General features: G+C 39.0%; 1 protein-coding gene across 1 annotated transcript; it reads left to right on the forward strand.

Moving 5' to 3' along the window:
- The first annotated feature begins 9,767 nt into the window (after positions 1-9,767).
- LOC127103171 (secreted RxLR effector protein 161-like) lies at positions 9,768-10,217 on the forward strand. Its single transcript, XM_051040448.1, has one exon. It carries the CDS (start codon positions 9,768-9,770, stop codon positions 10,215-10,217), a length of 450 nt encoding a protein of 149 aa, XP_050896405.1.
- The last annotated feature ends 12,505 nt before the right edge of the window (positions 10,218-22,722 follow it).

Genomic DNA, 22,722 nt, shown 5'->3' on the forward strand with positions numbered 1-22,722 from the left:
ACGTACCGGTCATCGATCGGCGACGGGATCCTTACCTGACCCCGAGACGGAAGTCTCACCCTTGCCTGAATGCACAAACTCATGATCAAGCACGGGAAAGCTAGGGGACAATTCACACGAGCCCCCGACTTTAGCCCGCTCTCGATCACGGACTTAAGCTCATTAGCGATGATCCTCGCCACATTGATCTGGACGTTGGTGAGGATAGAATGGACCAAATGTGCCACTGGGATCGGCACTGTAGACGTGTGGGACTTTGGCTGGATGTTTGTCAGCACCATCAACAGAATCAGTTGAGCCAAGGGAGTCATGTCCTCCCTATGATACCTCATGGGAACCCCAGATGGGTTCAGCTCAACAAATTTCCCTCTTAATAGCAGGGCGGCAGAAATGGCTTCAACATCTCGGTGAAGCCGTAAATCTGTATGGTATGTGTCTCTTTCCTCAGCTCCCAGCTGGAGCGGCTCACCAAGGACTCGGTTAATTGCATCCCTATCAAATGCAACTGGACGGCCGGCCACTCTAGATATCCAAGTAAAGGGCTTGTCGTCATCAGGCAGTGCGTTTGCATAAAACTCACGCACCGTTGTTATGTCATAATGCTCAAGTGGGGAAATTAACCGATCCCACTTCATAGTGTCAATCAACCCGACAAATGCTCTGTTTGTGCCTTCGGGGTTGATCAGGAATCGCTTCTCTGGAAGAATTTTTCGTTTCTCCAAAGCAAGGTACCTGGCGGCCTGCTTCGGGCTGACAAACTTATCGGTATCAAACTGGATAGGTACAGAACGGGAAGTGTTTCCTCCCTTCCTCTTCTTTGGATTTCCAGACCTTGATTCCATCTGCAAAATATAAAAGGAAACAACACACACCAAACAGATTAGACAGCAAAACCAAAATTTAAAAAACTGTCATGCTCGCTGCTGCTTCGCCTAGCGAAGTGGCAGCGAACGCTCGCCCCTGGTTCGCCTAGCGAGTGCTAGCGAACCTTACGGGTTTTTGGGGTTTTCAGCATGTTCAAAGAATATTTCCCAAAACCCATACTCTAATGGTTTCAATTTCAAAACCTAATGATTTATCGATTAAACAAACGTTCTATGGCTATTGGGGATTACACATTTACATGCAAAACCTAAAATCCCCAATTCCAAAACCTAAAATCCCAAATTGCAAAACCTAAAATCCCACATGCAAACCTAAAGTTTCCCATACCACAACTCATCCTAATTGACATTCAAATTAGAAATACAGAGTTCAAACATAAAGAAAATGTAGTAGGGCAAACCTTAGTTACAGTGATAGATTGAAATGTGAAGTGGAGTAGGGTTTGCAATCTCCAAATAGGGATAGAGTGTTAGTGAGAGAGATGCAAATGAGAGAGTGTGGAGAGTTCTGCAAAAATTTCCTCAGCAGAGTCGAAAATCAGAAAAGTTGTGTTTGGGGCATAATGGCTGCCCTGCTGAGATTTAAATAAGGGCTGTCATGCAGCGCTCGCTGCTGCTTTGCCTAGCGAGCAGCTAGCGAGTCTGCTCGCTACTGCGTCGCCTAGCGAGCAGCTAGCGAGCATGACAGCAAATGCCTTTTCAAAGGCAGCAATTCATGTTTATACAGCATGGTTTTAGCACTAGGAAACCCAACACAACACAACACAAAAAACAGTAAATACTTACAATGTTAGGGTGCCTCCCAACTAGCGCTTGTTTAACGTCGGCTAAGCTCGACGGTGTGATTCTCACAGAGGAGCATCAAGCGGAATAGCACAGCTCTCGCGATCCACATGACCGCCGAGATAAACTTTCAATCGTTGGCCATTCACGGTCCAACTATCTTTCTTGTCTATGTCTTCAATGACAATAGCCCCGTACTCCTTCACCTCTTTCACCCGAAATGGCCCGGACCATTTTGATTTCAACTTCCCGGGAGACAATTTCAACCGGGAGTTGAACAATAGGACCAACTGTCCGGGCACAAATTCTTTGCTTCGGAGCTTCTTGTCGTGGTACTTTTTTGCCTTTTCTTTGTACAACCAACTTGAGTGGTATGCGGCATTGCGCATCTCTTCCAACTCAAGTAGTTGCACCTTCCTTTTGTCACCGGCCAACTCATTTTCAAAATTTAAAAATTTTAGGGCCCACAAGGCTTTGTGCTCCAATTCAACCGGCAAGTGGCAAGTTTTACCAAACACCAATTGAAAGGGAGTTAGGCCAATTGGAGCTTTAAAGGCCGTACGGTAGGCCCATAATGCTTCGTCCAATTTTTGGGACCACTCCTTTTTTGAATTAGACACGGTTTTTTCGAGGATTCTCTTAATCTCACGATTAGAGACCTCAGCTTTCCCGTTAGCCTGTGGGTGATACGGAGTTGTCACCCTATGCGATACACCGTAATGTTTTAAAATAGTTTCCAAAGGTGCATTACAAAAGTGTGACCCTCCGTCACTTATCAACACTCGGGGGGTTCCGAAACGGGAAAATATGTTTTTCTTCAAAAAATTTATCACCGTTTTTGCATCCGCCCGAGGTGAGGCAATCGCCTCAACCCACTTAGAGACATAATCGACTGCGACAAGCATGTACTCGTTCCCATAAGAGGGTGGGAATGGTCCTACGAAATCTATGCCCCAACAATCAAAAACTTCCACTTCTTGGATATTTTGGAGAGGCATCTCATCTCTCTTACCAATCCCTCCGCTTCTCTGGCAACTGTCACAACTTTGCGCATGGGTATGTGCGTCTTTAAAAATAGTGGGCCAATAAAATCCCGATTGAAGAATTTTAGTGGCCGTTCTAACCCCATTATAGTGTCCGCCGTAAGGCGAGTTGTGACAATGCCAAAGGATGCTCTGCGCTTCATCACCAGTAACGCATCTCCTTAATAGGTTATCACTACCCAACTTAAACAAGTATGGGTCATCCCAAACATAATACTTCGCATCCGAAAGGAACTTCCTTTTTTGGTTCGAAGTTAGGTCGGAAGGCACAAAACCACTAGCCTTGTGGTTCGCAAAGTCTGCAAACCACGGCCTAACTTGAACTTTAAACAGTTTTTCATCAGGAAATTCTTCCCGGATTTCCTTTTCAGACGCGGTAACCTCCACATTCACTAAGCGGGATAAATGATCCGCTACCAAGTTTTCCGACCCCTTCTTGTCTTTTATTTCCACATCAAATTCTTGTAACAAGAGGATCCAACGGATGAGTCTTTGCTTCGAATCCGGTTTGGTTAGCAGATATTTAATCGCCGCGTGGTCGGTATACACTACGACTTTAGACCCTATAAGATAAGACCTAAACTTTTCTAGCGCATACACTATTGCAAGTAGTTCTTTTTCCGTAGTGGCATAGTTTATTTGAGCCTCGTTAAGAACCTTACTTGCATAATGTATCGCATGAAAAATTTTATCTTTTCTTTGGCCAAGTACCGCTCCAACTGCGTAGTCACTCGCATCACACATTAGTTCAAAATTTTCATTCCAATTGGGAGCGACTATTATTGGAGCGGTAACCAATTTTTCTTTTAAAGTCTCAAAAGCTTGCAAACAATCATCGGTTAAGAGAAATACCTGGTCCTTAGCGAGCAAATTGCTCAAAGGCTTAGCCACCTTTGAGAAGTCCTTGATAAAGCGCCGATAGAACCTGGCGTGCCCCAAAAAGCTTCGGATGCCCTTCACATTCACCGGAGGAGGTAATTTTTCTATCACTTCAACCTTAGCTCTATCCACTTCAAGCCCCCTTCTAGAGACTTTGTGGCCTAGCACGATCCCCTCGGTCACCATGAAGTGACACTTCTCCCAATTAAGCACCAAATTGGTCTTCACACATCTTTCCAACACCGTTTTCAAGTTTGCCAAGCATAGACTAAAGGTCCCACCAAATACCGAGAAGTCATCCATGAAGACTTCCATTGTTTTCTCTATCAGATCGGAAAAAATGGCTTGCACACATCGTTGGAAGGTCGCCGGTGCATTGCACAGCCCAAAGGGCATTTTTCGGTATGCGAACACTCCAAACGGACACGTGAAAGCCGTCTTCTCATGATCGGCCGGGTCAACCGCAATTTGGTTATACCCGGAGTAGCCGTCCAAGAAACAATAGTATTGTTGGCCCGAGAGTCTTTCGAGCATTTGATCCATAAATGGGAGTGGAAATGGTCCTTTCGAGTCGCGGTATTCAACCGCCTATAATCAATACACATTCTCCACCCCGTTGCAACTTTAGTAGGGACCAATTCATCCTTGTCATTCCGGATCACGGTAATCCCCCCCTTCTTCGGAACCACGTGCACGGGACTAACCCATGGACTATCCGAGATCGGTAAATCATTCCCGCATCCAATAGCTTTACAACTTCCTTTCGAACAACCTCCTTCATGGTAGGATTTAAGCGGCGTTGTGGTTGAGCCACCGGCTTAAAATCCTCCTCCATCAAAATCTTGTGCATACAATAGGATGGACTAATTCCTTTTAGATCGGAAAGAGTCCAACCCATGGCTTCTTGATTTGTTTTTAGCACAATGATTAGACGGGCTTCTTCTTCATTTGTCAAAAGGTTGCTTATGATGACCGGCTTTGCCTCGGTCTCATCTAGGAATACATACTTCAAAGTAGAGGGTAGCACTTTCAATTCAATTGGCGCTTTTTCGTTAATAACCTCCTTCTTCAAGTTTTCCTCCTCTACTTCCCATGGTTGTAGGTCGTCTAAACTATCAAGTTCCTTTAAGCATTCCTCAAGAGCTAGCTCTTCTTCAACAGTGAAAACCTCCAATGAGTCGTCAAGAGCTAACGCCATAGGAGATATCTCATGAATATGCTTTGAAACCTCCATAATAGCGTCTTCGATCACATCGATGCGAAAGCTATCATTTCTATCTTTTGAATGCTTCATTGCCTCGAATAGATCGAATGTAACTTCCTCATTTTGAACTCTCACCTTCATTAAACCGTCATCAACATCTATCATCATTCGCGCGGTCTTCATGAACGGTCGGCCCAAGATGAGCGGAGCATCATCATCTTCCTCCATATCAATAACAATAAAATCGACCGGGAAAAAGAATTTGTCGACCTTCACCAAAACATCTTGGGCTACGCCATGAGGATGGGTCGTCGACTTATCCGCCAATTGCAACGTCATTCGGATGGACTTAATCTCAATGTTGCCAAGTCTCTTGATAATTGACAAAGGTATAAGATTAATGCTTGACCCCAAGTCAATTAGTCCTTTCCCGACATAGACGTCACCAATTTTAACCGGCAACGTAACTCTTCCCGGATCAACCTCTTTCTTAGGAAGCATCCTTTGAATAATGGCACTACAGCTCGCATCAAGGACGATGGTCTCCGGTTCCGTATACCTCCGCTTTTTTGTTAGTATGTCCTTCATGAATTTGGCATACTTGGGAATTTGCTCCAAGGCTTCGGCAAACGGAATGTTGATTTGCAACTGTTTAAAAATATCCATGAACCGGGCGTAATGCCGTTCATTCTCCCTTTTGGACGGGGCATGAGGATAAGGAAGGTTTTGGATTGGAGTAGCGCTCACTACCTCCTTTCCCTTTGCAACTCTAGCACTCTTCCATCTAGGCTTTTTCACTACCTCCCTTATTACCTCATCACTTGTATTTTTCTCAATCTCCACACCTTTTTTCTTTTCAACTTCACCATTATTTTTATTCTTTTCAACTTCTTCACCCTCACTCCACTCTCCTACTTCACCATCAACATTTTCCTCCAATATTTCCTCCTCAATTTCTTTCTCTTTCTCTCTTTGTTCACTCTCAACTCTTTTTTTATTCTCACTACCCAACTCCCTCCCACTTCTCGTCATGATCGCCTTACAATGCTCCTTAGGATTTGTTTGCGTGTTTGCCGAGAAGGAAGGACCGGTTTGTTGTTCCGCGAGTTGCTTGGCAAGTTGCCCAACTTGAGTCTCGAGATTTTTTATAGCCGCGTCATTGCTCTTTTGATTGGCCATTGACATTTGCATGAATTGCGTCAATGTCTCTTCTAACTTAGAATTGACGACCGGCGGTTGTTGAGATTGATACGGATTTTGGGGAGGGTTTTGACGGCTAGAAGAACCACCTCCATAACCTTGGTTATGATAATAGTTGCTTCTAGGTTGGAACCCTTGGTTCCCTTGGAATTGTTGTTGATTTTGAGGGTGCGGTTGATAAGGTTGTTGTTGTTGTTGTTGTTGTCTCGGTTGATAGTCCCGTTGATTGGCCATGTAGTTTACTTCGTCAAAACCGGGAGGTGGACAAAATCCGGTGTCATGTTCACCTTTACAAAGTTCACAACAAGCTATTTGTTTAGCTTTTGACGGTTCTCTTAACTCTTTGATTTGTTGCGTTAAGAGTTCCACTTGTTGTGAGATGAGCTTGTTTTGGGCAAGGATGGCATCGTTCGTCCCTAGCTCAAGCACTCCCGACTTCTTCAAAGAGTTTCCTCGACTTTGACTCTGAAGATCATTTAAAGCCATTCGATTTATGATGTTTGTGGCTTCTTCGGCACTTTTTGACAATAAAGAACCACCCGAGGTCGTATCCAACAACGTCTTGCAGTTTGGTTGAAGTCCATTTTTGAAGATATGGATTTGAGTCAATTCATCAAATCCATGCCCTTTACATTTCCGAAGCATGGACTTGAATCTTTCCCACGCTTCATTTAATGATTCACTGGTTCCTTGTGAAAACACCGAGATGGCCGTCTTGGATTCCATGAATCGGTTATGGGAGAAAAATCTTTCGATGAATTTCTCTTCTAACACGTTCCAGTCTGTCATTACGGCTGGTGTTTGATCTAAGTACCAATCCTTTGCTTTACCGAGCAAAGCGTGGGGAAATAATCGTCTGAACAACGGAAGCTCCTGAGCCTGATCCACTCCGGCAGCCAATGCTATCTCATAAAATTTTGTGAGAAAAGCAAATGGGTCTTCATGGTCCATTCCGGTGAATGGACTTCCATATAATAAATTTAGAGTTCCCGTTTTCATCTCAGCTTGCCTTCCTGTGTGGTTGGCAAACTGAGCGGTGTTCCTTGGACTATTTATGCATGGAGTAGAAATAGGTGGTGGTGGCGGCTCCATGTTTGGTATGAATGGTGGTGGATTTGTGGTAGAAGAACTTTCTCCTTGCTCTTGACGTTGTCTAGCCTGTTGCCTCCTACGTCTCGTTTTGCTATTGAGCCTCCTTGCGGTTCTCTCGATCTCGGGATCAAAAAGAAGTTCGTCCACAGGAATTTGCCCTCGCATAAAACGTAAGCTGCACACTAAACCAAACAAATTACAAGCACAAGTCAAAAATTCACAAGCTAAAACTTAAACAACCATTGCGATGCTCGCAATATCAATTTACAATCCCCGGCAACGGCGCCATTTTGTTAGTTGTAATTTTAAGTGTCGGGTTTTTGTTATCGTATCCACAGGGATTGTAAGATATCACCGCCGTTCGATGGTTGTATTAATCTTAGCTTAAGTAACACAGGGGGTTTTGGTTGGTTGTCACGTTATCTTGCATAAAAAGGTAATAAATTGCGGTAAAAGTTTTGGTTTGAATAAATGAGAAATATTGCCAAAGTTAGGGTTCGATGATCACTTTGCATGTATTTGTTCGGTCAACAATCTTATAAACTCCTTTAGATGATAAATCATTTCACAAAGTCCTCCCAATATGTTTCTCTCGAACACACATTGTGAGTTTTCCCATTTTGATCCATTGTTTCTCTCGAACACAATCTATCAAAATGACAACTTTTTGGTTCAACCTTATGGTGAACAAAATCATTCATTACTATCTCTAGCTAACAAACAAGATTGGATGAAAACCTAGGTCAAGAGTTGGTAAACATCTCTCGATCATAAACCAACACAAAGAGTTTTAAATAGAAATAAAGTTTTCATCATATATTCACCATTAAAGAGTTTACACATGAAGATCCTTACATTTACACACAAAGCTAGTAGTCACCTACATCTAACCTTGACAAATGGATGACTTAGCTGCTCATTTTCATGGTAGCTTGGTCGACAAGTTTCGGAAGAAGGTTGATCAACATCCGAGTCGAATAATCGAGATTGGATGGGAATCCACCTTCTTTTTGTAGAAGATGGTTACAAGATGAAGAGAAATGAAATCTAGGGCATAAAAGATCCTAAGAACAATGCTGGAAAATATCTCTAAGAAAGTACAAAAGTGGAAAAATTAGGTAAAACTAAGGTATGGCTCTCAAAAGTGGCACTTGCTACTTATAGAGCTGTACTGGCTGTCATGCTCGCTAGGCGAGCAGAATGGCTCGCCTAGCGAGGGTCTAATTGAGGCACAAGAGGCACTTGCGCCCAGAGACACAGTCTATCTCAGACTGTCATGTTCGCCTAGCGAACAAAACCTTCGCCTAGTGAAGGGCACGCTTCAACCCTCGCTCCAGCGAGGTTGAGAGGTTTGGCTACTGTAATCCTTGCTGGGAACTCGCTAGAGCCTCGCCTAGCGAGTGAGTGCTGGCTGCGCTTTTCACCAAAACTGAACGAACTCGCTACCACCTTCGCTAGCAGCTCGCCTAGCGAATTTATTGATATTTTACTGGAGCTTTTCGCTGGGCGCTCGCCTAGCGAGTGCTTCGCCACAGCCCTCGCCTAGCGAGCAGGCTGATGAATGCTTGTTTTCTTTGGTTCCTTTGCCAACTTTCTTGTGTCTTCATTTTCAATTATTTCATGCCTTCTTCCTGCACAATAACACACAAATCAAAGGTACCAAGATCGTTTATCAATGTAATGCATTTCATCTAAAACAAAGGTGGTTTTGACAATTTAGCAAGGAAATAGAGTGAAAGATGCCCACATATGATAGCTCAAATAAGCACTTTTGGGCATCTAACAGCTAGTACTAGTCAAAGACCTCAAAGAACTAGATCTCGTCCAACAAGACTTCAAGACAATGAAGTGACCGGTGATGATGAAGTCACATTAGATGGAGAATCGGTTCATTTCACCATACTTGTAGGTGTTGAACCAATAAACCATAGCAAAGTCTTAAATGATAAACAATGAAAGTCAGTTATGGTTGAAGAGTTACAAGCAATCGAAAGAAACAACACATAGGAGTTAGTCGAATTACTATCATATACAAAAGATATCAAAGTGAAGTGTGTGTTCAAGTTGAAGCACAATGTTGATGGGTCGATATCAAGACAAGGTGAGATTGGTAGCTCGAGGTTTTCTTCAGAGAGCAGGAGTCAACTACTCTGAGGTATACACACTAGTAGAAAGATTAGAGATTGTTTGACTAGTAGTCACCTTGGCATGCAAGCAAGGCTGGTCGTCATTTCACTTAGATGTGAAATCAATATTTTTGAATGGACCTTTGGATGAAGAGGTGTATGTCACACAACCTTATGGGTTTGTGATTCAGGAGGAAGCAAGGAAGTATACAAGTTGTACAAAGCTCTCTATGGCCCAAGCATGCACCTAGGGTATGGAATAAGAAGATTGACTCATACTTGGTCGAATTGGGATTCATCACTTGTAAATTTGAGTATGATGTCCATGTCTAGGATGTGGTACAAGATATAACAATCATCTGCTTATATGTTGATGACTTGCTAGTGAATTGAAATAGCTTGGAGAACCTAAGTTCAAAAGGTTGATGAAGAGGGAATTTGAAATCTCAGATTCGGGAAACTTGTCTTATTTCCTAGGCATGCAATTTAAAATGTCGAAGCAAGGTATGATGCTACATCAAATAAAGACGTCAAGGAGATATTCAAGAGATTTATGATGGATGATTCGACTCCTGCATCTTCGCATGTCGAACTAAATTTGAAGTTGGAAAAACATGTAGAGGAAGACAAAGTCGATAAAACTTTGTTCAAACAAATTGTCGGATCTCTGAGATATGTGTGTAACATTCAACCTGATATAGGTTTCTCAGTCGGATCAGTAAGAAGATACATGAGTGAACCAAGAGTGTCAAACATGAAGATTGCAAGAAGAATCCTGAGATACTTAAAACGATCGATAAATTATGGAATTCTATTTCCACGAGATTCTGAAAGCAAGGAAGATGAGATTACTTTCTATTTAGATGTTGGTTGGTGTGGAGATGAGGAAGATCAAAGAAGCACAATTGGTTATTTCTTTCAAGTATTTGGTGCCCCAATCTCATTGTGCTCTAGAAAGCAACATGTGGTAGCATTGCCGTCGTGTGAGGCTGAATATATAACATAATCTTATGCTACGTATAAAGCAATTTGAATCAGATCTATGCTGGAAGAAATTGAGGTCGAAGTGAAGAAACCCCTGGTGCTACAGATCGACAACAAGTCAGCCATAAATCTTACGAAGAATCTAGTTTTGCATGGAAGGAGTAAGCACATCAAACCTAGATTTTACTTTTTCAGGGAAAAGGTAAATCGAGGTGAGCTTGAAGTAAGACATTGCTCAAGTGAAGCACAGTTGGCTGGAATTTTTACCAAAGCATTGAAGATCGACAAATTGTTGAATTTGAGAAAGAAATTATGAATAGTTCAAATTGACTATAATTAGCGTTTGTTCGACATCTTGAATTATATGAGGGATGTTGAGTATAAGTAATATAATCCAAGTTGTGTGGCCCAAACTCAAAGATAATTAGGGTTTAAAGTTTATTATTTGGTAGACAAATTAGTTAGTTGAATATAAATACATATCATATAATTCAATTTATATCATTCAATAATAAAATCCGTATTTCTTTATTCTCTTTTTCTATTTTCACAAAAAGTACCTCACTTACAAACACATGGCTATCTTTCATGTAGATTATGAGCTAGTTTGTTTTAGCTTTAAAAAAATGGATTTTTTCTTTTGTATTTTTGAAAACGGATTTTACAAAAACGTTTTTCAAAATATTACAAGTTTTTTTAAATTTATTTTTTATAAATTAAAAGATTGAATTGTTTATTCTATAACATAAATATACATTATTGAAGATCAAAACATAGTCAAAATCACAATGTTTTTAAAAAGTTGTATCTCAAAAATGATTTTCATGAAAAGCTATTTGAAATAGCTTCAAAATTAAGTGATTTTTTAAAATTTTGATATTCAAAAAAAGTTTCGATAAAATGATGAAATATCTAAAATAACATTTTAAGAATAACTATTCAAACCAAATTTTTATTTGAAGTTTTTATAAAAAAAAAATTATAAATTTTTTTTACACTAAAATATATAACACTAAAAAAAATCATTTTAAAACAAAGCCAAAACAAATTGGTCTTTACCGGTCACTAATATAAGTTGCTTATTCCAAAAAGTAAATAAATTGGGAGATTAATTCAATTTTATTTCTAAAGTGATTTGAGTTCATTATTTAATTTTGTAAAAGTTAATAAACTCGGTGATTTGTTCATGATTATATCTCAAGTTACAAATTAAATAGTAATAATAAACTGCACAAATATTAAATTATAACGACTAAAACCTGAAACCAACATATTAGAATATCCTACTTGATTTATTAATCGTAATATTTATAATGAATATGAATCAATTGATTATTAAAAGAATATTGATTATTGGTTACAAATTAGAATGTAACTTATATTGATATTAATTTATTCCTGTAACTTAAAACATATTTATTTTAAGAAAAATTAAAAATTGATATTAGAATATATATTTATTGTATTCAATTAAAAGAAAAACTGATAACCCATAAAAAAGGATAAAATGCACGCAGAATTATTTAGAGGATCAGCTCTTTTTTTTAAAACTCAACTAGAGGACCAGCCTAATTGAATCAAAAAGTAATATTACCCATTATTTGAATAAATAATTAAGAATGTCTTAATGATGCTAATTGATAGAGAATTTATTTTATTATATAATTTTTGAGATAGTGAAATTAAAAATCATGTAACAAATGCTCTGAGTTAGCATTTTCGAATACATAACTGTTAAATTTGTTCTTTATTCACTCTTTTTATTTTTACTTTGTAACCTCAAGTTATTTATGCGTTTCTATCATTATTATATTATATATTTTAACTAATTTCTTACTCAAAATTTTAATCATCCAAACATAAAAGCTCAAAAATGAATGAAATAAATATGAATTGGTTTTTTTTTCAATAAGCATAAATATGAATTGTTGTTTTGAAATGAAATTAATTGTTATGCACTGTCAGTGTAAAAAGTTTTACATTGTCAATATATCACAATCATCCGTTTGTATTACTTTTTTAAGTGGTTAAAATAAAAGTCAAATATTTTAAATAAATTAATGGTTGTGATTAATTGACAGTGTAAAAAAATTTTACACTATCAGTGCATATCAATTAAATTCTTTGAAATTCATTTGTTTATATTTATTTTTATTAGGCATTCAAGTTGCAAATTAAATAGTAATAATACATTGCACAAATATTAAATTATGATGGCTTAAAACTAAAACCAGCATATTAAAATACCCTACTGATTTATTAATCATAATATTGATAATGAATATGAATTATTTAATTCTTAAAGAAATATTCATTATTGGTCACAAAGTAAAAAAATAGGTTTTTTATATTAAAAATAACATTCATCATTCAAATTCATTCATTCAAATTGAATTATAGAATACATTGAATAATAAAAAAATTACTGTAAATTAAAAAAAAAATGAATCTGCAAACAAAGTCACAACCTCCACGTTAATAGCATATAATGACAAAATTCATACATATGTGACAAAATCTATAAATATAACAAAGAATGGCTGCTATCTGTCATGGACAGCTATATCAAAAACGAATGAAGAAGGCGTTTGATCGAAGAGTTTGTCCTCAGAATTACCAAGCTGGTGACCTTGTTTTGAAAAGAATTACTCTTCCTCAGTATGATCCCAGGAGCAAGTGGACCCCGAATTATGAAGGGCCGTATGTTATAAGGAAAATTTACCTGGCGGAGCCATGATGCTCACCACTATGGATGGTGAGGATTTCCCACTCCCTGTGAATGCAGACGTAGTCAAAAAATACTTCGCATAAAAAGGACCTACTAAGTCGACGGCTTAGGAAAAAATGGTCATCCCGACGAACCAAAAAAAAAAGAAATTAATAAGAAGGTTCAGGCAAAAATTAGGGATAAAAAAAATATATTGAGTACACCCGCTATGTTGAAAACCCGAAAGGGCGGCTTAGGCAAGAAAGGGGTATCCTGATGGTAAATGGAGTGATCATTTCATCCACTTCCACTAGTGGTCATCACCTAATTCAACAATAATACCACGATCCTGAAATACATTCAGCATATCATACCCTAAAAACAAAACAATCCCAATGCAAAACAGTAATAATGGTAAAATAACAAAACAAATAGCAAAATAAAACCTCCCCCCATACTTGAACTAAACATTGGCCCAAATGTTTGCGAACAAGGGAGAAGGAGGCTACTCACAACGCACTACTGAGGAGGTAGGGGTGGAAAATGCAACATCACTTGTCGCATCATGAGGCTCATTTCATCCAACATTGTCCCTTGTCGAGCCTGCTCGATGCCTTTCCGTGTTCGCTTGGTTCTCAGGTCGCCGAGCTCGGTTTGTACCCAGGACCATTGGTCGGGAGGCATGGAAGATGACCCTGCTTCCTGATGGAAAAGTTCCTGAGGTGGGGGTACAAACTTCTCCTAAGACTCTTCCTCTTCAGCTTTTGCTTCATCCGCAACCTGTTCACTTGTAAACTGCTCACCTACAGCAAAGTTCTCAGTGTCGTAGCCTTCCTCAGTATTAGGGTCAACACTCACATATAACCAATTTGCACAGTCAGTAATACTTACTTTGTCTGGATCAGGAAGTTCCATAACAAACCTTATATGAATTAGAACATAATAGTAAGTGGGTGCAACGGAAATCATACCTTGTTGTATCAGAGCTGCCATATCAATTTTTGGTCTTACCTTCCACCGGGGTGTCTTCAAGTAAAACCCCATGATATCCGAAATGCTCTGCGATTTGGGTAATCATGCCTCCAACGGAGATACCCCCAGAGTCCGCCCGGCCAACTCTGCCCAGATAATCAGCTGCAAAGGAAACAACATTGATGGTCTGGTTTTGCACCATCGAGTACATGAAAAACAACTCCCGTTGAGTTGCCACGCCCGTGCTATCACCCCGTCCGAACAGGGTGTATGCCAATCCTTTCTGGGCGTAGCGAAAACACGAGTTCTGGATGTCGTAGGCTTTAGCACCCTTAGAGGTGTAATCCGTCCTCCCAGTGATGGCAATCCAAAAATCTTTCGAGCGTGATGCGCTCATAAGTTGGCGCTTCAAGGCTCTTAAATTCTAGTATCCCCATTATATGGAATATCCTGTCCACTTCAATTTTCAGACCTAAAGCATTCAGGGTTTGCTCGCACATATACCTGGTAGGTGTGAGCTTTCATTTCCGATGAAATTGATACGGCTTCTCCTTCTCTGGATTGTCAAAGACAATGTTGTGTGGATTCGGGTTATGGATGGGTCTCTTTCGTGACCTCGATGTCTCGGCGAGTTGTTGCTTTCCTGTCAAAATCCTTCTCGGAGGCATTTTGGACCTGTAAAAACAAATTGAAATTTCATATTGGGAATTTGAAAAATCTAAAACCGTGGTTAGGACGAGGGTGGAAAATGGAGCAAGAGTCGTGAAGGGAGTTTTGGCTATAGAGTTGTGGAGGTGGTAAAGATGGAAGCTTTAGTTGAATGGTTTTAATGGAGGTTGAAGAATATTTGAGAGGAAAAGTGTGAGGAAGATGAAAATATAAGAGAGAATGAGTGATGAGTGATGAGTGGTGAAAATCTGGTTTTGGGGAATGTATATGGATGGATAATGAATGGTTAGTGGGTAATTAAGGTTGGGGGGCCCACAAAACTTTTCAACTTTAAAAAAAAAAATCAATTTCGTCTTCCTGACACGGGCGGCCATGTCAGGCCACTGCAAAAAGTGATAATTTGGCATTCTTCAGTGCTCCTGACACGGGCCGTGTCAGCAGACACGGGCCGTGTCAGCAGACACGGGCGACCGTGTCAGGCCACTATTTTTCTCGTTTTAAATTTTTTTTCATGACCCTGACACGGGAAGTGTTAGCTGACACGGGCGACCGTGTCAGGCTGCTGTTTTGCCCGATTTTCAGACTAGTCATTCTCTTTTTCTCAGGTATGGTTCCTCTATGCACGCTGACTCTTGTATGTACTTGAGTGCTTTTCCCTTCTAGTGCAGAGCACTATGTAAACCTACAACAAAAACATAAAATACACATTTAGAAATAAAAACGCGTAGGTTGCCTCCCACAAAGCGCGGCGTTTAACGTCGCATGGCTCGACGGTTCATTTTCGTTATTCTGGGAGGTATTTCACCCTCCAAACCTTGTTCCTCCACTTGTCCAAAACTAGGAAGCCGTCTTTTTCATAAGCATGGACTCTTTTGTGCCATAAATCCTTTCTACCCTTCATCTCCTTACCTTGTTTTCATTTTCGTTTCTATCTCTTGGCTTTTGGAATGGAGATAGAGGTCTTTCCAATCAGGGTTGCTATTGGCAGTGGCGAGAGTCGAGAGGGCCTTCCTGTATCTTTCTCTGATGTTGGTATATTACTTTGCTTTCTCGCCTCTGTCATGATCAAGCCTACTTGATAGTGAGATTCTGTATCTTCCTCTAGCTTCTTGTCTTCAGTTATCTCTTTGTCGTGAACTTTCAAGGTTAACATGACTTGGTCCATGTCGAGATTGCATCGACTTGTCTGCATGAAAGGTCGACCCAGAATGATGGGTGCCCCATCATCTTCAGGTATGTCTAGGATTACAAAATCAACAGGAAAACTCAAGTCCTCTATAGTTACCAGTATGTCTTCTACTATACCATATGCATCCTTTCTTGAGTGACCCACAAATTTCATATTGTTCTTTGTGTCACTGACATTTTTAATACCCAACCTGTGATAGATTGATAATGGCATCAGACTCACACTAGCTCCAGAATCTATTAGTACCCTTTTAAAAGGTTCTTTCTTTAATTGTGTATGGTACTGTTACCGTTCCCGGATCCTTTTGTTTGTTTGGAATTTTCTGCCCAAGTAGTTTACACTATACTTTTCCTTCTTGGCTACCGGTTCTTCTGTTGTTGGTTTCTTTTCGGCCATTACCTCTTCCATGAATTTCTTGTACATGGGCATTCTTTCGAGTGCTTCAAACAAAGACATATGACCCTTGACCTTTTTAAACACTGTCATGAATTTCTCCAAGTATGACTCGTTTGGTTCCTTCTTTGTCACTCTCTGAGGGTAGGGCAACTTAATCACCGGTTTAGTCTCATTGTAATTTTCTCTTCAGTTGGTTCGCCCGATGATATAACTTTTTTCTTTTTAGCGGCCTTTTTTCTTTTTTGTCATGACAATACTAATATTCTCTTGATTTCTAGGATTTTGAACTGTTTCACTTGGTAAGGAACCTGGTGTTTGAGAACTTGCTAGTTGTTGTGCTATCTGACCCAGTTGAACTTCAAGATTCTTTAGAGAGGCGGTGGTGTTTTTCTGATTGTTTTAGTCTCTTATTTGAATTTCCTATTTTGAGCGGCCGTGTTTTCAATGGCAATCTCCCAGTCTGCTTTCCTTGGAGCTTGTTGTTGTTGTTGTTGTTGATATTGAGTATGATATTAACCTTGACCCTGTTATGGAACATTCCTTTTCAGATCTTTCCAGGAGAAGTTTGGATGATTCTTCCAACCATGATTGTAAGTGTTAGAGTATGGGTTATTCTGCTTTAAGAATTTTATCTCTTAAATTTGTTGTGGAGTTGCAAAGCAATACACAGTGTGGTGAGGTCCATTACATATTTCACAAGTGATGGTCTAAGCAGGTTGAATTTGAGCTATCTGTTGAGTACCTATATTCATTGCTTTCAATTTCTTTTCTACTTCAGAAGCGACTGTATCTTCCAAACGGATTTTATTAGCTTCCAATTTCAAATCAATGGCTCCTTCAGGTTTGCTTGTACACCTATCATATAGTTCCATATGCTCATTTGCGGCTATCGCTTCAATGATCCTTTTAATACCGGTGGCTGTTAAGAAATTTGTCGAGCCAATGGCGGCTGTATCAATCAACTATTTTGTCTTTATTTTCACCCCATTGACAAACATCTGCATTTTTTCAGTCTGGTCCATATTATGAGTTGGGAAAGCTACCAGAACCCTTTTGAATCTTTTGTAGGTATCTTCCAAAGACTCACCATCTTTCTGTTTGAAGTTCAAGATTTCATACCTTTTTCTTAGAAATATTGATGCTGGAAAATACTCATTTAAGAAAGTTGTTTCCATCTCTTCCCATGATGTAATACTACCAGTTGGAAGAGGGTAGGACCACTCTTCCGCCTCTTCAGATAAAGTGAACGGGAACATTCTTAACTTCTTTGCTTCATCAGTATGACCATCAATTTTCAAAGTAGTACTCATGGTCAAGAATCTCTGCAGGTGCTTGTTTGCATCTTCATTAACTTTCCAGTGAAAGATTTTCTTTCAAGTTGATTGATTGTGCTAGGATGCAGTTGAAAATTTGTCACATTCACCGGTTGGTTGACAATGGTCAATCTACCACCTGTGCATTTGCACCTCCATAGTCACCTACGAGTCTTTCCGGATGTGGAGGAGGTGGAACTAGAGGAATTTCAACCATTTTTTCTTTTTTTGAATCTGAGTGATCAGAGGAAACTTCTTCTTTAGAATTCAATCTAGCTTTTCTGCGTCTCTGGTGAAGGGTTCTCTCGATTTCTGTGTCAAAAATCAATTCTGCTGAGGGCTCTCCTCGCATACACAGATTAGTGAATGAAATTATATAAACGATAGAAAAATAATTTTATTGCAGAGCAACAAAATTTTAATTGAACTTAAAATTAAACTCTATATTTTGGCAGTCCCCGACAGCGGCGCCAAAAACTTGACCGGAAAAATATAGTGTACTATTTTGCCTATTATTGTAATAAAGGGGAAATTCCCCGAATGTCGATCTCAAGGACTGCAAGTTAATATTGAGTTCAATTCATTGTCCAATTAAACAAAAATTATAATTGAGGTTTTTAAATTCAAACTTATAAAAATAAAGGCAAAGGAAAATAATAATGAAAAATAAGGGTTTGCAAGGTAAGAGGAACAATGCCAGGGAAGGTGTATGATTTATCCATGTAATAACTCTGAGTCACTATTGCATCAACAAATATCAACTACTACCAGTTCTCAAGGGTATTTTCTCCCAAGTCCTTGGTGAGAAAACCTTTAATCATTCTACCCTAATTTCTATGTCCATAGGCAATTGGGGTGAAGTTAAGCTTTATTATATCAAGAATTCTATGATTCATATAGGGTATCCCTAGTCCTAGATGATATCTACTGCAGAGTAATCTTATGAAAACCTTATCAATGGCGGTCCATCCTAATTAATAACCACATAACAATCTCGATTGGTCCGAAAGAGAAAGCATTAAACACATCAAAATATTACCGTAAAAATAATATTATAAATGCAATCGTAAACTCATAGTCATTATGATTCTAAATCAGGGATACCCCCTAGCATTGGGGGGTTTAGCTACTCATACTATTCAAAACGAATTCAAGATAAAAAATACACATTACAAGTAATTGAATGACTTGGATCTTCAATCGCTTTCGCTCATGAAAACCTTTTGCTCTCCGAATTCCTTGATCTCTATAATCCTTGATCGTCTGACAATTTTGTGTTCTCCTCATTCCCAGATGATCTTTTCTCTGGTAGAAACTCTACTAATATAGTGAAAAATCCTTAGGCAAAAGGTGGAAATCTCTAAAACATCCATGCAACTCAAGCCCGATAAAAAGCCCAAAAACAGGAAAAATATGCGTCTGGGATGACATGGCCCGTGTCAACTCACTGTCCAACCTGACACGCCCAAGATACTACAACACGGCCTCCTGCTAACCTTACACGGGCCGTGTCAGCTGACACGGCCGACCGTGTCAGGCTTCTATCTTCAGCCTTGTTCTGCCTTCTGCCTGACCCGGCCCGTGTCAGGTGACACGGGTGGCCGTTTCAGGCCTCCTGTACTGATTCTTTTCCTTTCTTTGCTTGCCGGAACTCCTCATTGTCTTGCCACGAATCCCTCAACTCTTCTACCTGGACCTGGAGGACAAAAACACAAACAACATACGCATAAAATTGCGAAAACATAAAATAAAAAGGAAAATTAATAGAAATGCTAAAATAACTTAAGGCAATGAAAATTGACTTTAACGGTACCATAGTGCACAATGTCTCAAAATTCGTGGTTTCTTGTTAGCTAAGCAACGAAAACACAATGAAAATGGTGACCGATCATAAGGAGTTATAGCCGAATCAGAATCTGATGGGAATTCGCTTTTACATTGCCATTCTTGTAATATTCTTTTGTTTTATTTTTTGCAAATACCTTTTCCTAGGAATTTCCTCCTAATGTAAATGCCTATTTACAAGCGAATTCTCAATCAATAAAAGTTTCTTTTCATTCAAAAGTGTGTTTTTTTTTGTTGCAAAAAGTCTAGATTTTTGATAATCATTGCATTTGGAAATTTCGGGCTTTACATAATATGATAAAAATACATTTGAATACGCTTGTGATTTTGTGTGTGGTCGGGTTGGTAGACAAAGTGGTCAGGAAAAACCTGGGACATTTTGGTTATGTTTTGTATTGTAGAAGGGATGTTCACTTGTAGATATACGACATACCAGCACGAAAGCAAGAATCATCAGGGATGACTCTTAATTTTGCTTAGTTTCCCCTAAAAGTTGTGCTTATTGAAGATTGTTAATTCCATAGAGCGTTGTTTTGTCCCTAGTTGAGAGGAGTTTCTTTTTCTCCAGCTGAGCTTTGGTTGAAAATCCTCTTATCCCCTAGTAGAGTTGTTTTGTTGAGATTTATTGGTCAAGACTTCTCACATCTCCAGCAGAAGATACGTGTTTCTGGGTTTTCTTACGCAAAGTTCACCTCATTCCTAGCGAGAGTCCATTGTTAATTTTCCTTAGCAACGTCCAGTCTTCACTGGCGTCCACACTCAGAGTCTGCATCAGTATTTTGGGTTTCTTCAGCAAAGCTTACAATTTATTTTTGCAAAATTCCCCACAAAATTTCAGTTGTTTCAATGACTTTTCTTTGACGGTTCCTTATGTTTCATTTATTCCCCTGCAAAATCATGCATCATTACACCATATACATAAAATTGCATAGCATTTCCATTTTTCATGGAGCATTACGCCATACAAAAATTCAAACATACATCATAACATAAGCCAATGGTGTTTTCCTTGCTTCCCTGACGAAGTTAGCAAGTCCTTTGGAATATCACCAGATTCTTTAATCCTCAGAAGATTCATTTGATTTTACCTACAAGTATCCATGGAATCTTTGGTTTCCTTGGGTCCGTTTTTCAAATCCAGTTCTATCATGGTACCTTTGTTGGTGATCCAGTTCCTTCCTGGCGCAACATCTTTTATTCACGGACATACCCATTTAGCTTGGTAGTCATTGTGATTTTCAAGTCCAGTTCTATCATGGTACCTTTGTTGGTGATCTTGTTCCTTCCTTGTGCAACATCTTCTATTCACAGACATACCCGTTTAGCTTGGTAGTCTTTGTGATTGTTAAATCCATTTTTATCTTAGTAATATTTTCAAATCCAGTTCTATCCTGGTACTTTGTTGGTGATCTAGTTCTTTCCTGGCGTAACATCTTTTATTCACGAACGTACCCGATTAGATTGGCAGTCTTTGTGATTGAACATTTTTCCTCACTTACACCATAAACTTCGAAACTTGCATACTGACCTCTTTGACTTTTCTCCAGAGTGCAAAAATTTTGGGTTCTTTTGGTATTCAATCCTCTCCCACCTTGAACGGTTGAAAGTAACCGCTTTTTCAACCTCTAAGGTGCAAGAAAATTGAATAGGGGCAGTTGTTGTACCCCAAAATTTACCCTCTTCTTTTTTACCTTATTTGCTTATGTTTCATCATCATATACATTCATGCATATCATTGGTTCTATGGTTATGGTATCGAGGCATCTCTCTTGTGACCTGCTTTAAGCTTTAGAAGGAAGAAAAGTGACAATCAATGAAAAGGAGGTTGGGCTATCCTCAACTACATAATAACCCAAGCTATCAAGGGGTTTCTTATGCACTAGGACATCTAAAATGGTCCATCATCTCATTAGTTGATTGAGAATTATAAGATATTAGAAGTTGGTCACACTTCTTTATCTTTTGAGCCTTAAGCTAGGGCATACCCATGAACCAATTTTGAATCGTCTTCATCATATAATTATACAATACATCTTTGTTCAAGAGTTTCTCCACTTTCCCTAGAGAAATCAAGGTTTTGAAGATGTGCACTCATATCTTATCTTTTTGGACTGAAATTAGGGTTTGTGATAAAATCAGTTTATTTCTGATTTTTTGAGTGGGACTTGATTCCATTGTATTCTATGTGCCCCTAAGCATATATGTTTGGAAAATTGGCCATCAATTTTATTCAGAAGAAGTTCAATTGCTCAGATGACCAATGTTTTGATTCAATTGGGGAAAAGTCAACTGAGTAAATTAAAAAGTCAACTTTTGATTTCTCTGGTCAAAATTGTATTCCACAAGTCAAATATGGTTCATGGTTTATAATTGATCAAGAAAACTCAAGAGATTCATCAAAAATCAAGAATTATGGAAAGTTACTTAAATTGGAAATTAGGGTAAACTTGCTATTTTTGGCAAGTTTGATGTTAGTGAGCAACTACTTTCATGACCATTGTTCTCTATGATCAAGACTCCAAACCAAATTGACCTTAACATGAAATTTGTTTTCCTTTATTCAAGCTTTAAGGAGGTACAAAGATTGAAGCATTTGGATCATCATGGCTCAAGTTATGGTCGTTAAAAGGGGGTGTTTCAAATTCACTCAATTGTCCTAACACTTAGAAAATTTCTAAGTGTCCCAAGTCAGGATTCCCAAGCATGTTCATGGAAGTTTTAAGGGACATTAGGGTCTCCATCTCAATTTTCCTCCAACATGAAAATTATAGTGTTAAGTTTCCTCTTTCCATTGATTCAAAGAACACTTCATTTGGATAGCCACAACTCAAGATATCACCCTCAAAAGTCACGACCTTGGATTGATTGATTTGGCTTTATACTTTGTGAAATTTTTTCTAAGTATTTGATCATTTCAAACAAACCTACTTCATATCCAATTTTCACAAGGTTACAAGTTTCATTTGGATTCGACCTCAACATAAGAGTTGTTGTGCATTATCTCCTCTCCATTTTTGCTTCAAAGATTTTCCTATTTGGTAGCTTAGGGAACAAGTTATGGACATGGTAAGTAGGGTCATCAGGATGACCTATATTTGACATTTTGACATGCAGTTCCAAGCAGCCATTTTTATGCCTATTTTTGAAGGAGCTCAAGGTTCTTTTTCAAATTTCTTCCAACACCAAACACGTTTCCATCATTCCCCTCTTTCCAAAATGCCATATCTCACTCCATATGTCCAAGAGGCCATGGAGTTATATTGACTTAAAGATGACATGTTTTAATCTCCATTACCACACTTATTGATTGGGATTATGCATGATGCAACATTTCCTTGCAGCAGGATTTGTTTCACACGACAAACACACATTCCCTTTACCTTGTATAAACCAACAACACATGAATTATGTGCTTGCATATCATGTCCATATTTGG

The sequence above is a fragment of the Lathyrus oleraceus genome, chromosome 7 (assembly GCF_024323335.1).
Source record: "Lathyrus oleraceus cultivar Zhongwan6 chromosome 7, CAAS_Psat_ZW6_1.0, whole genome shotgun sequence".
In the NCBI taxonomy this organism is placed as follows: domain Eukaryota; kingdom Viridiplantae; phylum Streptophyta; class Magnoliopsida; order Fabales; family Fabaceae; genus Lathyrus; species Lathyrus oleraceus.